The following is a 13,743-nucleotide window of genomic DNA, read 5'->3' as shown; positions in this document are numbered from 1 at the left end:
AACCACTTTTATAAACAGAGAGAGGGAGAGAAGGAAGAGAGGTCAACGCAACTTATCATAAACAGAGAGAGAGAGAGATTCAACCAATTATATAAACAGAGAGAGAGAGAGAGCGAGATCAACCACTTAAATAAACAGAGAGAGAGAGAGAGATCAACCACTTAAATAAACAGAGAGAGAGAGAGAGAGAGATCAACCACTTATATAAACAGAGAGAGGGGAGATAGATCAGCCACTTATATCAACAGAGAGAGAGATCATTCACTTATATAAACAGAGCGAGAGAGAGATCAACCACTGATATACACAGAGAGAGAGAGAGAGAGAGAGAGAGATCAACCACCTATATAAACAGAGAGAGAGAGAGAGACATCAACCACTTATATAAACAGAGAGAGGGAGAGAGAGAGAGATCAACCACTTATATAAACAGAGAGAGGGAGAGAGAGAGAGAGATCAACCACTTATATAAACAGAGAGAGGGAGAGAGAGATCAACCACTTATATAAACAGAGAGAGATAGACCACTTGTATAAACAGAGAGAGAGATCAACCACTTATATAAACAGAGAGAGGGAGAGAGATCAACACTTATATAAACGAGAGAGGGAGAGAGATCAACCACTTATAAACAGAGGAGAGAGAGAGAGCGAGATATCAACCCACTTATATAAACAGAGAGAGAGAGATCAACTACTTATATAAACAGCGAGAGAGAAAGACCACCTCTATAAACAGAGAGAGAGAGATCAACCATTTATATAAACATAGAGAGAGAGAGATCAACCACTTATATCTACAGAGAGAGAGAAAGGAGAGATCAACCACTTATATAAACAGAGAGAGATAGAGAGATCAACCACTTATATAAACAGAGAGAGAGAGATCAACCACTTATATCAACAGAGAGAGAGAGATATCAACCACTTATATAAACAGAGAGAGAGAGAGGAGAGGAGACGAGAGAGAGGAGAGAGAGATTCAACCACCCTATATAAACCGAGAGAGAGGAGAGAGATCAACCCACTTATATAAACAGAGAGAGAGAGAGAGAGATCAACCCACTTATATAAAACAGGAAGGGGGAGAGAGAGAGAGATCAACCACTTATATAAACAGAGAGAGGGAGAGAGAGAGAGATCAACCACTAATATAAACAGAGAGATGGAGAGAGAGATCAACCACTTATATAAACAGAGAGTGATAGACCACTTGTATAAACAGAGAGAGAGATCAACCACTTATATAAACAGAGAGAGGGAGAGAGATCAACCACTTATATAAACCGAGAGAGGGAGAGAGATCAACACTTATATAAACAGAGAGAGAGAGAGAGATCAACCACTTATATAAACCGAGAGAGAGAGAGAGAGAGAGATAGAGAGATCAACCACTTATATAAACAGCGAGAGATATAGACCACCTCTATAAAGAGAGAGAGAGAGATCAACCATTTATATAAACATAGAGAGAGAGAGAGAGAGGAGATCAACCACTTATATCTACAGAGAGAGAGAAAGAGAGATCGACCACTTATATAAACAGAGAGAGAGAGAGAGAGATCAACTACTTATATAAACAGAGAGAGAGAGATCAACCACTTATATAAACAGAGAGAGAGAGAGAGAGAGAGAGATCAACCACTTTTATAAACAGAGAGAGGGAGAGAGAGAGGTCAAGCACTTATATAAACAGAGAGAGAGAGAGATCAACCAATTATATAAACAGAGAGAGAGAGAGAGCGAGATCAACCACTTAAATAAACAGAGAGAGAGAGAGAGATCAACCACTTAAATAAACAGAGAGAGAGAGAGAGAGAGATCAACCACTTATATAAACAGAGAGAGGGAGATAGATCAGCCACTTATATCAACAGAGAGAGAGATCATTCACTTATATAAACAGAGCGAGAGAGAGATCAACCACTGATATACACAGAGAGAGAGAGACAGAGAGAGAGATCAACCACCTATATAAACAGAGAGAGAGAGAGAGAGATATATCAACCACTTATATAAACAGAGAGAGGGAGAGAGAGAGATCAACCACTTATATAAACAGAGAGAGGGAGAGAGAGAGAGATCAACCACTTATATAAACAGAGAGAGGGAGAGAGAGATCAACCACTTATATAAACAGAGAGAGATAGACCACTTGTATAAACAGAGAGAGAGATCAACCACTTATATAAACAGAGAGAGGGAGAGAGATCAACCACTTATATAAACCGAGAGAGGGAGAGAGATCAACCACTTATATAAACAGAGAGAGAGAGAGAGAGAGATATCAACCACTTATATAAACAGAGAGAGAGAGATCAACTACTTATATAAACAGCGAGAGAGAAAGACCACCTCTATAAACAGAGAGAGAGAGATCAACCATTTATATAAACATAGAGAGAGAGAGATCAACCACTTATATCTACAGAGAGAGAGAAAGAGAGATCAACCACTTATATAAACAGAGAGAGATAGAGAGATCAACCACTTATATAAACAGAGAGAGAGAGATCAACCACTTATATCAACAGAGAGAGAGAGAGAGATATCAACCACTTATATAAACAGAGAGAGAGAGAGAGAGAGAGAGAGAGAGATCAACCACCTATATAAACCGAGAGAGGGAGAGAGATCAACCACTTATATAAACAGAGAGAGAGAGAGAGAGATCAACCACTTATATAAACAGGGAGGGGGAGAGAGAGAGAGAGATCAACCACTTATATAAACAGAGAGAGGGAGAGAGAGAGAGATCAACCACTAATATAAACAGAGAGATGGAGAGAGAGATCAACCACTTATATAAACAGAGAGTGATAGACCACTTGTATAAACAGAGAGAGAGATCAACCACTTATATAAACAGAGAGAGGGAGAGAGATCAACCACTTATATAAACCGAGAGAGGGAGAGAGATCAACCACTTATATAAACAGAGAGAGAGAGAGAGATCAACCACTTATATAACCGAGAGAGAGAGAGAGAGAGATAGAGAGATCAACCACTTATATAAACAGCGAGAGATATAGACCACCTCTATAAAGAGAGAGAGAGAGATCAACCATTTATATAAACATAGAGAGAGAGAGAGAGATCAACCACTTATATCTACAGAGAGAGAGAAAGAGAGATCGACCACTTATATAAACAGAGAGAGAGAGAGAGAGAGATCAACTACTTATATAAACAGAGAGAGAGAGATCAACCACTTATATAAACAGAGAGAGAGAGAGAGAGAGAGAGAGATCAACCACTTATATAAACAGAGAGAGGGAGAGAGAGAGGTCAAGCACTTATATAAACAGAGAGAGAGAGAGATCAACCAATTATATAAACAGAGAGAGAGAGAGAGCGAGATCAACCACTTAAATAAACAGAGAGAGAGAGAGAGATCAACCACTTAAATAAACAGAGAGAGAGGGAGAGAGAGATCAACCACTTATATAAACAGAGAGAGGGAGATAGATCAGCCACTTATATCAACAGAGAGAGAGATCATTCACTTATATAAACAGAGCGAGAGAGAGATCAACCACTGATATACACAGAGAGAGAGAGACAGAGAGAGAGATCAACCACCTATATAAACAGAGAGAGAGAGAGAGAGATATATCAACCACTTATATAAACAGAGAGAGGGAGAGAGAGAGATCAACCACTTATATAAACAGAGAGAGGGAGAGAGAGAGAGATCAACCACTTATATAAACAGAGAGAGGGAGAGAGAGATCAACCACTTATATAAACAGAGAGAGATAGACCACTTGTATAAACAGAGAGAGAGATCAACCACTTATATAAACAGAGAGAGGGAGAGAGATCAACCACTTATATAAACCGAGAGAGGGAGAGAGATCAACCACTTATATAAACAGAAGAGAGAGAGAGAGAGAGATATCAACCACTTATATAAACAGAGAGAGAGAGAGAGAGAGATCAACTACTTATATAAACAGCGAGAGAGAAAGACCACCTCTATAAACAGAGAGAGAGAGATCAACCATTTATATAAACATAGAGAGAGAGAGATCAACCACTTATATCTACAGAGAGAGAGAAAGAGAGATCAACCACTTATATAAACAGAGAGAGAGAAAGAGAGATCAACCACTTATATAAACAGGGAAAGAGAGAGAGAGATCAACCACTTATATAAACACACAGAGAGAGAGAGATCAACTACTTATATAAACAGAGAGAGAGAGAGAGATCAACCACGTATATAAACAGAGAGAGAGAGAGAGAGAGAGAGAGAGAGAGAGAGAGAGAGAGAGAGAGATCAACCACTTATATAAACAGAGAGAGGGAGAGAGAGAGGTCAAGCACTTATATAAACAGAGAGAGAGAGAGAGAGAGAGAGATCAACCAATTATATAAACAGAGAGAGAGAGAGAGAGAGATCAACCACTTATATAAACAGAGAGAGAGAGAGAGAGATCAAACACTATATAAACAGAGAGAGAGGGAGAGAGGTAGAGATCAACCACTTATATAAACAGAGAGAGAAATCAACCACTTATATAAACAGGGAGAGGGAGAGAGAGATCAACCACTTATATAAACAGAGAGAGGGAGAGATCAACCACTTATATAAACAGAGAGAGGGAGAGAGAGATCAACCACTTATATAAACAGAGAGGGAGAGAGAGAGAGATCAGCCACTTATATAAACAGAGAGGGAGATAGAGAGAGAGGAAGAAAGAGAGAGAGAGGGAAAGAGAGGGAGAGAGAGAGAACTGTAACTGCTATGATATCTAACTGTAACTGCTCTGATAGCTAGCTGTTGTCTAACTGCTCTGATAGCTAGCTGTTTGCTAACTGCTCTGATAGCTATCTGTTGGCTAACTGCTCTGATAGCTAGCTGTTGGCTAACTGTCTAACTGCTCTGATAGCTACCTGTTGTCTAACTGCTCTGATAGCTAGCTGTTGTCTAACCGTCTAACTGCTCTGATAGCTACCTGTTGTCTAACTGCTCTGATAGCTAGCTGTTTGCTAACTGCTCTGATAGCTATCTGTTGGCTAACTGCTCTGATAGCTAGCTGTTGGCTAACTGTCTAACTGCTCTGATAGCTACCTGTTGTCTAACTGCTCTGATAGCTAGCTGTTGTCTAACTGTCTAACTGCTCTGATAGCTACCTGTTGTCTAACTGCTCTGATAGCTATCTGTTGGCTAACTGCTCTGATAGCTAGCTGTTTGCTAACTGCTCTGATAGCTATCTGTTGGCTAACTGCTCTGATAGCTAACTGTTAGCTAACTGCTCTGATAGCTAACTGTTGGCTAACTGCTCCGACAGCTAGCTGTTGGCTAACTGCTCTGAAAGCCAGCTGTTGTCTAACTGCTCTGATAGCTAACTGTTGTCTAACTGTCTAACTGCTCTGATAGCTAGCTGTTGGCTAACTGCTCTGATAGCTAACTGTTGGCTAACCGGTCTGATAGCTAGCTGTTAGCTAACTGCTCTGATAGCTAAATGTCCAACTGCTCTGATAGCTATCTGTTGGCTAACTGCTCTTATAGCTAGCTGTTGGCTAACTGTCTAACTGCTCTGATAGCTAGCTGTTGGCAAACTGCTCTGATAGCTAATTGTTGGCTAACTACTCTGATAGCTAGCTGTTGGCTAACTACTCTGATAAGTAGCTGTTGGCTAACTACTCTGATATCTAGCTGTTGGCTAACTGCTCTGATAGCTAGCTGTTGGCTAACTACTCTGATTGCTAGCTGTTGGCTAACTGCTCTGATAGCTAGCTGTTGGCTAACTACTCTGATAGCTAGCTGTTGGCTAACTGCTCTGATAAGTAGCTGTTGGCTAACTACTCTGATAAGTAGCTGTTGGCTAACTGCTCTGATTGCTAGCTGTTGGCTAACTACTCTGATCGCTAGCTGTTGGCTAACTGCTCTGATAGCTAGAGCTAGTGACCTACTTGGTGTTGTTGTTTTGCCGCCATGCACTCTTCTGTTTATTCCTCCTCTTCTATGATAAAATAGAATAATAAAACCATTTAGTTTTCTCATTAATTATTAGTAGCCTTTGTTGAAAGAGGAATGGAGGGGCAGGGGGGGGGGGGGGAGAGAGACGCCTGAAGTATAGGCATATACACTGAACTGCACCATCTAGAAAAGTAGAGCGCTTGTGTTTATTTTTGACTAGCTATAGCTTTTGGGGAAAACATGATAAGAACAACAATTATATGTGGGGCAGTAGTGGTAATGAACGACCTGAGGCATCAAGGACACAAAAATAAGGGACGCACAACACAACATGGTTTTAGATGTTTACCACATATCTCAAGTGAAGCATAAAAAAACATTACTTCTCAACCTCCACAACGCCACTTTTAAGGCTGATTCTAGCCTGATTCTACCATGAAACCAAGATAATGCCTGTCATGGTAAACGTGTTGACAGTTAGCGTTAGCTTCAGAAGTAATGAAGCATGTAGCCATTAGCGCTAGCTGGTTGAGAGCCAGGCAAGGCAGGCTGGCTGGAAAAGGTTATCTGTTTTTAGGAGTGACAGTTTGAGTTAGCATATTGGGAGTTGATGATCATTTAATGTGAGTGATTAGTGCAAACCCCACATATCATCTTGTTCATTTCATCACAGACTTTATTTTGTATCATGTCACCCTAAATGCGTTCAGCACATGATAAACATGTGCCTTTAAAATACTTGAAAATTAGAATCACTAATATTTCAATATTTAAAAAAACTATTTAATTTCAGGAGTGAGGCCAATAACTATTTATTTTTTCCCCTTTCTGACTCTTTGAAATCCATTCTGACCCCTTGAAATCCATTCTGTCCCCTTGAAATCCATTCTGTCCCCTTGAAATCCATTCTGTCCCCTTGAAAGCCATTCTGTCCCCTTGAAAGCCATTCTGTCCCCTTGAAATCCATTCTGTCCCCTTGAAAGCCATTCTGTCCCCTTGAAAGCCATTCTGTCCCCTTGAAATCCATTCTGTCCCCTTGAAATCCATTCTGTCCCCTTGAAATCCATTCTGTCCCCTTGAAATCCATTCTGTCCCCTTGAAAGCCATTATGTCCACTTAAAATCCATTCTGTTTGTGCTTTGTACTTTTAAGTATGTCTTGCTCTGTTGAAATGGCCTGCCCTAAATTTCTCAACCAATAAAGCAGAATAGGCTTTTCTTTGACCAGGTCTCACTGATTAAACAGCAGACGACTGTGACCTAACTAACGGTAGCTCAACACACTACCGGTGACTGTGACCTAACTAACGGTAGCTCAACACACTACCGGTGACTGTGACCTAACTAACAGTAGCTCAACACACTACCGGTGACTGTGACCTAACTAACGGTAGCTCAACACACTACCGGTGACTGTGACCTAACTAACGGTAGCTCAACACACTACCGGTGACTGTGACCTAACTAACAGTAGCTCAACACACTACCGGTGACTGTGACCTAACTAACAGTAGCTCAACACACTACCGGTGACTGTGACCTAACTAACAGTAGCTCAACACACTACCGGTGACTGTGAACTAACTAACAGTAGCTCAACACACTACCAGTGACTGTGACCTAACTAACAGTAGCTCAACACACTACCGGTGACTGTGACCTAACTAACAGTAGCTCAACACCTACCGGTGACTGTGACCTAACTAACAGTAGCTCAACACACTACCGGTGACTGTGACCTAACTAACAGTAGTTCAACACACTACCGGTGACTGTGACCTAACAGTAGTTCAACACACTACCGGTGACTGTGACCTAACAGTAGCTCAACACACTACCGGTGACTGTGACCTGACTAACAGTAGCTCAACACACTACCGGTGACTGTGACCTAACAGTAGCTCAACACACTACCGGTGACTGTGACCTAACAGTAGCTCAACACACTACCGGTGACTGTGACCTAACTAACGGTAGCTCAACACACTACCGATGACTGTGACCTAACTAACAGTAGCTCAACACACTACCGGTGACTGTGACCTAACTAACAGTAGCTCAACACACTACCGGTGACTGTGACCTAACTAACGGTAGCTCAACACACTACCGGTGACTGTGACCTAACTAACAGTAGCTCAACACACTACCGGTGACTGTGAACTAACTAACAGTAGCTCAACACACTACCAGTGACTGTGACCTAACTAACAGTAGCTCAACACACTACCGGTGACTGTGACCTAACAGTAGCTCAACACACTACCGGTGACTGTGACCTAACAGTAGCTCAACACACTACCGGTGACTGTGACCTAACAGTAGCTCAACACACTACCGGTGACTGTGACCTAACCGTAGCTCAACACACTACCGGTGACTGTGACCTGACTAACAGTAGCTCAACACACTACCGGTGACTGTGACCTAACTAACGGTAGTTCAACACACTACCGGTGACTGTGACCTAACAGTAGCTCAACACACTACCGGTGACTGTGACCTAACAGTAGCTCAACACACTACCGGTGACTGTGACCTAACTAACGGTAGTTCAACACACTACGGTGACTGTGACCTAACTAACGGTAGCTCAACACACTACCGGTGACTGTGACCTAACTAACAGTAGCTCAACACACTACCGGTGACTGTGACCTAACTAACAGTAGCTCAACACACTACCGGTGACTGTGACCTAACTAACGGTAGTTCAACACACTACCGGTGACTGTGACCTAACAGTAGCTCACACACTACCGGTGACTGTGACCTAACAGTAGCTCAACACACTACGTGACTGTGACCTAACAGTAGCTCAACACACTACCGGTGACTGTGACCTAACTAACGGTAGCTCAACACACTACCGGTGACTGTGACCTAACTAACAGTAGCTCAACACACTACCGGTGACTGTGACCTAACAGTAGCTCAACACACTACCGGTGACTGTGACCTAACTAACAGTAGCTCAACACACTACCGGTGACTGTGACCTAACTAACAGTAGCTCAACACACTACCGGTGACTGTGACCTAACTAACAGTAGCTCAACACACTACCGGTGACTGTGACCTAACTAACAGTAGCTCAACACACTACCGGTGACTGTGACCTAACTAACAGTAGCTCAACACACTACCGGTGACTGTGACCTAACTAACAGTAGCTCAACACACTACCGGTGACTGTGACCTAACTAACAGTAGCTCAACACACTACCAGTGACTGTGACCTAACTAACAGTAGCTCAACACACTACCGGTGACTGTGACCTAACTAACAGTAGCTCAACACACTACCGGTGACTGTGACCTAACTAACAGTAGTTCAACACACTACCGGTGACTGTGACCTAACAGTAGTTCAACACACTACCGGTGACTGTGACCTAACAGTAGCTCAACACACTACCGGTGACTGTGACCTGACTAACAGTAGCTCAACACACTACCGGTGACTGTGACCTAACAGTAGCTCAACACACTACCGGTGACTGTGACCTAACAGTAGCTCAACACACTACCGGTGACTGTGACCTAACTAACGGTAGCTCAACACACTACCGATGACTGTGACCTAACTAACAGTAGCTCAACACACTACCGGTGACTGTGACCTAACTAACAGTAGCTCAACACACTACCGGTGACTGTGACCTAACTAACGGTAGCTCAACACACTACCGGTGACTGTGACCTAACTAACAGTAGCTCAACACACTACCGGTGACTGTGAACTAACTAACAGTAGCTCAACACACTACCAGTGACTGTGACCTAACTAACAGTAGCTCAACACACTACCGGTGACTGTGACCTAACAGTAGCTCAACACACTACCGGTGACTGTGACCTAACAGTAGCTCAACACACTACCGGTGACTGTGACCTAACAGTAGCTCAACACACTACCGGTGACTGTGACCTGACTAACAGTAGCTCAACACACTACCGGTGACTGTGACCTAACTAACGGTAGTTCAACACACTACCGGTGACTGTGACCTAACAGTAGCTCAACACACTACCGGTGACTGTGACCTAACAGTAGCTCAACACACTACCGGTGACTGTGACCTAACTAACGGTAGTTCAACACACTACCGGTGACTGTGACCTAACTAACGGTAGCTCAACACACTACATGTGACTGTGACCTAACTAACAGTAGCTCAACACACTACCGGTGACTGTGACCTAACTAACAGTAGCTCAACACACTACCGGTGACTGTGACCTAACTAACGGTAGTTCAACACACTACCGGTGACTGTGACCTAACAGTAGCTCAACACACTACCGGTGACTGTGACCTAACAGTAGCTCAACACACTACCGGTGACTGTGACCTAACAGTAGCTCAACACACTACCGGTGACTGTGACCTAACTAACGGTAGCTCAACACACTACCGGTGACTGTGACCTAACTAACAGTAGCTCAACACACTACCGGTGACTGTGACCTAACAGTAGCTCAACACACTACCGGTGACTGTGACCTAACTAACAGTAGCTCAACACACTACCGGTGACTGTGACCTAACTAACAGTAGCTCAACACACTACCGGTGACTGTGACCTAACTAACAGTAGCTCAACACACTACCGGTGACTGTGACCTAACTAACAGTAGCTCAACACACTACCGGTGACTGTGACCTAACTAACAGTAGCTCAACACACTACCGGTGACTGTGACCTAACTAACAGTAGCTCAACACACTACCAGTGACTGTGACCTAACTAACAGTAGCTCAACACACTACCGGTGACTGTGACCTAACTAACAGTAGCTCAACACACTACCGGTGACTGTGACCTAACTAACAGTAGCTCAACACACTACCGGTGACTGTGACCTAACTAACAGTAGCTCAACACACTACCGGTGACTGTGACCTAACAGTAGCTCAACACACTACCGGTGACTGTAACGGTGCTTATGCTGATTTGTTGCTTACACCCCTCTCTTCTCCTCTCTTCTCTCTTCTTCCTCTCTTTCTCTCCCATCTCTCTGTTCTCGTACCTAACCCTCTTTATGTATCTCCTATAAAAGTGCCCATAAATGGTAAGTCGCCAGCCTTCCCTGGTCCTGTTCTTGGGCTTGGTTTGGGGAAGGAGGTGATGTCGCAGGAACACACAGATACCAGTGAGAGAGCTGCTACATTCAATATGATTATTATTGTTTGAATTATTATTGCATGGCCAGTGGACATGCTAGCATTTCACTACCGTCTGTATGGTATCGTACCTCTTGTTTCCACCTTTGGAGCCGTTAGCCTAGCATGATGCCGTTAGCCTAGCATGATGCCGTTAGCCTAGCATGATGCCGTTAGCCTAGCATGATGCCATCACTGCATTTTCATGTTCCGTCTCCCATGTCCTCACTTCCCTTTGTTTTTTTTTCAGTTGTTTTTGTTTGGTTGTATTGAGTAATGTTGCTTCAGATGGTGCCTGCCTTCCTCAACCATTGTGTTTTTGCTGTATGATGCCGTTAGCCTAGCATGATGCCGTTAGCCTAGCTGTAGCCCACATCCTTCATGTCATGGACATACTTCATCACATCTCCTGCCTCATTCTGCCACAATATGAGAGAGTGGTTGGGTTCAGAGGTGTATCAAAACATTTAAATATATATATTTTTTAATTACAGCGTCTTTAATACTGTATTTATATTAGTGAGAACCTTCGGTACTACTTCTTCTCACAGCGTAGTCATAAAAATTTGACTAATCACAAGCCCAAATGTTCTCCAGTTGATGCACAGTTGGAGCTGAGCCTTCTCCTCACCACCACATTCACTCATACTGCAACTCTACCATGTCACGGCTACGTACCAATATCCACACTAACATACCACTTAGAATGTACGTACACCTGATAGCCTACCTGCTTTAAGTGGTAGTATGCTAGTATGGATATTGGAAAGCTGGCCAATATCAGTCGATTACCATTATGCCTAGGGCCAGGAGTTACTCCTTGTCAGGGGGAAACTCCCGGTCCTATAGTATGTGACTCACATGACAGCATTATCTAGGCCTTATGACAGCATTATCTAGGCCTGTACGACAGCATTATCTAGGCCTGTACGACAGCATTATCTAGGCATGTACAACAGCATTATCTAGGCCTTATGACAGCATTATCTAGGTCTGTATGACAGCATTATCTAGGCCTGTATGGCAGCCTTATCTAGGCCTGTATGGCAGCATTATCTAGGCCTCATGGCAGCATTATCTAGACATGTCCAACAGCATTATCTATGCCTGTACGACAGCATTATCTAGGCCTTATAACAGCATTGTCTAGGCCTGTACGACAGCATTATCAAGGTTTATGACAGCATTATCTAAGCCTTATGACAAAATTATCTAGGCCTTATGTCATCATTACCTAGGCTTGTATGATAGCATTATCTAGGCCTGTATGACGGCGTTATCTAGGTCTGTATTTATTATATAGGCCTTATGGCAGCTTTATGTAGACCTTATGAAAGCATTATATAGGCCTTATGGCAGCCTTATCTATGTCTGTAGGACAGCATTATCTAGACCTTATGACAGCATTATCTAGGCCTGTATGAAAGCATTATATAGGCCTTATGGCAGCTTTATGTAGACCTTACGACCACTATTATTTAGGCCTTACGACCATTATTCTGTAGGCATTATGACCACCCGTAAGGGTCATCAAGAGTTCACTCACTATCCTGACCTGCTGTGCCTTCTTCTCCCCTGCCTGCCTGCTCTGTCCAGACGACAGCCAGACGCTGGGTGGTGGTGGTAGCTGCAGCGACACCAGTAGTCTGGTCCAGTCTCACGGCCACTCCCTGAGGAAGAGGGAGGGGACAGTAGACGCGCCCTACCAGACGGGCCAGCTCCACCCTGCTATCAGAGTAGCCGACCTGCTACAGCACATCACGCAGATGAAGTGCGCGGAGGGATACGGCTTCAAGGAAGAGTACGAGGTGAGATAGAACGTCAACTTTTGACCTTTCAACTTTGACCTTTTGACCTCCCTCTCGTTGAATCTCTGTGAGCTCGTCCTTTATTCAAGTTGGAGTATGAAGACAGACAACAAACAAACAAAAAACTCTTGACCTTTCAACTTTCACCTCTTACCCTCTCTTAGAAATAGACCCCTCTCACTGACTCTCTCTCTTTATTTGAAACTGTACCCATCCGTCTTTCCTCCCTTCATTGAAGTAGTTAGCGATATAACTTGATTGGCCAGGTGAAAGATACTGTCTGTGTATGAGGGGTGAGACACCCCCCCCCCCCCCTTTTGACCTTTCACCTTGACCTGACTGGATCAATTCCATTTCTCTCTTTCTTGTTGTCTGACGCCTACAATTCAGATTCAAGAAATGGAAAATACATACTGTAGTTGTCAATACATGGTTCTTTTTAAGGCTTAATTAGATCCAAATGGTAGCCTATTACCTTTGTAGTGCACTACAGGCCCTATGGTCAGAAGTAGTGTACTACAGGCCCTATGGGTCTTGGTCAGAAGTAGTGCATTACAGGCCCTATGGTCTTGGTCAGAAGTAGTGCACTACAGGCCCTATGGGTCTTGGTCAGAAGTAGTGCACTACAGGCCCTATGGGTCTTGGTCAGAAGTAGTGCACTATAGGCCCTATGGGTCTTGGTCAGAAGTAGTGCACTACAGGCCCTATGGTCAGAAGTAGTGTACTACAGGCCCTATGGGTCCTGGTCAGAAGTAGTGCACTACAGGCCCTATGGTCAGAAGTAGTGCACTACAGGCCCTATGGTCAGAAGTAGTGTACTACAAGCCCTATGGTCAGAAGT

The 13,743-nt window shown here is 43.4% G+C and overlaps 1 protein-coding gene across 1 annotated transcript in view; it reads left to right on the top strand.

The window, feature by feature from the left end:
• LOC109880607 (receptor-type tyrosine-protein phosphatase mu-like) overlaps positions 1 to 13,743 on the top strand; it is a 432,469-nt gene that overhangs the window by 349,488 nt on the left and 69,238 nt on the right. The window contains 1 exon segment of the mRNA XM_031810129.1: positions 12,691 to 12,902. Coding sequence (XP_031665989.1) covers positions 12,691 to 12,902 — 212 coding nt within the window.

This window comes from Oncorhynchus kisutch, linkage group LG30, assembly GCF_002021735.2.
Source record: "Oncorhynchus kisutch isolate 150728-3 linkage group LG30, Okis_V2, whole genome shotgun sequence".
Taxonomy (NCBI): domain Eukaryota; kingdom Metazoa; phylum Chordata; class Actinopteri; order Salmoniformes; family Salmonidae; genus Oncorhynchus; species Oncorhynchus kisutch.
This window is presented reverse-complemented; position numbering and strand designations above follow the sequence as displayed.